This window comes from Perkinsus marinus, assembly GCF_000006405.1.
Source record: "Perkinsus marinus ATCC 50983 genomic scaffold scf_1104296959312, whole genome shotgun sequence".
Taxonomy (NCBI): Eukaryota; Perkinsozoa; order Perkinsida; family Perkinsidae; genus Perkinsus; species Perkinsus marinus.
In genome coordinates, this window is record NW_003206459.1 from 1 (window position 1) to 1,694 (window position 1,694).

Below are 1,694 nucleotides of genomic sequence, written 5' to 3' on the forward strand. Positions count from 1 at the left end.
AAGGACGTTCCTAGAATGAGTTCTAGAACTGACCATAGAATTGGATTTTGTTGTTGAACGACTCGGGGGCGTAGCGAGGATTTTCGTGGCGCAGTGAAAAATTCCGAGGCGTTTTGGAGCAGCAGTCAGTGTTGGAGTACATTTATGACTACGTCGGTCCGCTACAATGATTTCCACCTATCACCGCCTCGGGAGTACTTTCTGCCCAGCAACCCCGTGATACGACCAGGTGACATCACTAGGAGAAGTGAGAAGGTCAATTTCGTGGCGCGGTGACGATGGTGTTGGTTATCAGGTATATCCCTGGCTGAGGTGGTGAATATGAAGGAAACTCATTTGGCGGCTGAAAGGAAGAGTATGCTATTTTCCGAATCGTGATCTGGCGACCAAACAGTTATGCATATCTAGATTTTCTTCAATTAGAGATTATGGTTGTAGACTACGTAACGCTTCTAAAACGTTGGTGTCGATCGATTCACAGTGTTATCATGTTGATATTACTCAAAGTTGACTTCCGAACTCTCAAAAATTGGAAAATATTGCCTTGCATAACGGTTTGGTTCACACTGTATGAGTCAGGTCATGAGAAAATTCTGGAGCAAGACGCCCTCACGCGGTTGCGGTGTGAGAAGACCTTCGACGATTTGAAGCAAACGAATATACGGTAATGTTTTGCCTGCCTTTACGTTGCTGGTTTGAGATGGTCTGTTAGATGCCATGAGCAAACAGAGAAGGTGAACCGACGGATAGAATCGGTGTTGGCTGTGGAGCCGCGGCTCAGTGGTAAGAATCTGTGCTATCATCCGTAAGATTGCGGGTTCGAATGCTAGTGATGGCATTTTAGATAATATCAGGAGGCTCGAGGAGCGTTGTGAGTATCTCGGAAAGGAGCTCGAGGTTGCCAAGAAGGAGAAAGTCGAAGCCCGGCGACAATTCACCGAATGCCAGGCTCGTATCGAAGCGGTGGTGCATTTCTACCATATGGTCGGGGGACGTTTTTTCTCCTTGCAGGAGGTTGCTATAAAGCGAGCGAGCGAACGTGAGGTTTCTGGCAAGGAGTCCCTCAGGCGGCGAATTATTGAGAAAGGTGCGGTATGAAGTGTCGGGTGGAGGGTATGGTTGTTGTGATCAGATGTTGCGGCCAGACGGGGGGACTTGGAGAGGCGGAAGAGTCAGGTTCGGCATGAGAGGGCTAATGTGCATCAAATTGACAGGAAAGTGCAGGGGCTGGCAAAGTGGAGGACCCAGGGATCGATCCCGGGTCAGATCATTTCTTTAGGACGGATATAAATCTCTCGAGTCTGTCTGCGGGGTCGATGAAGACCTGTTTAGAAAAGGCGAGAAACGAGTTCTCATTTTTGCAGGTGAGCTTGCTACGCCGAGGTCCCAGGTTCGATCCCGGCATGCCGCATTTTTGCTTCAGTCACAATTGGTGGAGATGGAGCTAGCCTGGAAGAGACTCCCAGAGGATCGGGCGAAGCTGTTCTTACAAGCACAGGAGCTGTAGTTATCGCGACGGGTTTCTTGTGCAGCTAGTGTGGGAAAATGTGCACATAATCAACTACATGCTTTGGTGACAATATGGAAATTCTGAGGGAATCTTGATAGATTCTCGTTGGTTGCTATAGACTTCTATAAATAGTGAGGAAACTCTCACCGGGTTCAGCTGAGGAAACCAAACATATATTCCTACT

General features: G+C 48.2%; 1 protein-coding gene across 1 annotated transcript; it reads left to right on the forward strand.

The window, feature by feature from the left end:
• Positions 1 to 144: 144 nt before the first annotated feature.
• Positions 145 to 1,507, forward strand: Pmar_PMAR007982 (hypothetical protein; the record flags this gene model as incomplete). The annotated part of the gene is made up of 9 exons (XM_002773120.1): positions 145 to 247; positions 296 to 355; positions 580 to 664; positions 713 to 805; positions 855 to 963; positions 1,012 to 1,087; positions 1,133 to 1,235; positions 1,280 to 1,364; positions 1,424 to 1,507. The coding sequence occupies 9 exons, from the start codon at positions 145 to 147 to the stop codon at positions 1,505 to 1,507; spliced, it is 798 nt and encodes a 265-aa protein (XP_002773166.1).
• Between the last annotated feature and the right edge of the window lie 187 nt (positions 1,508 to 1,694).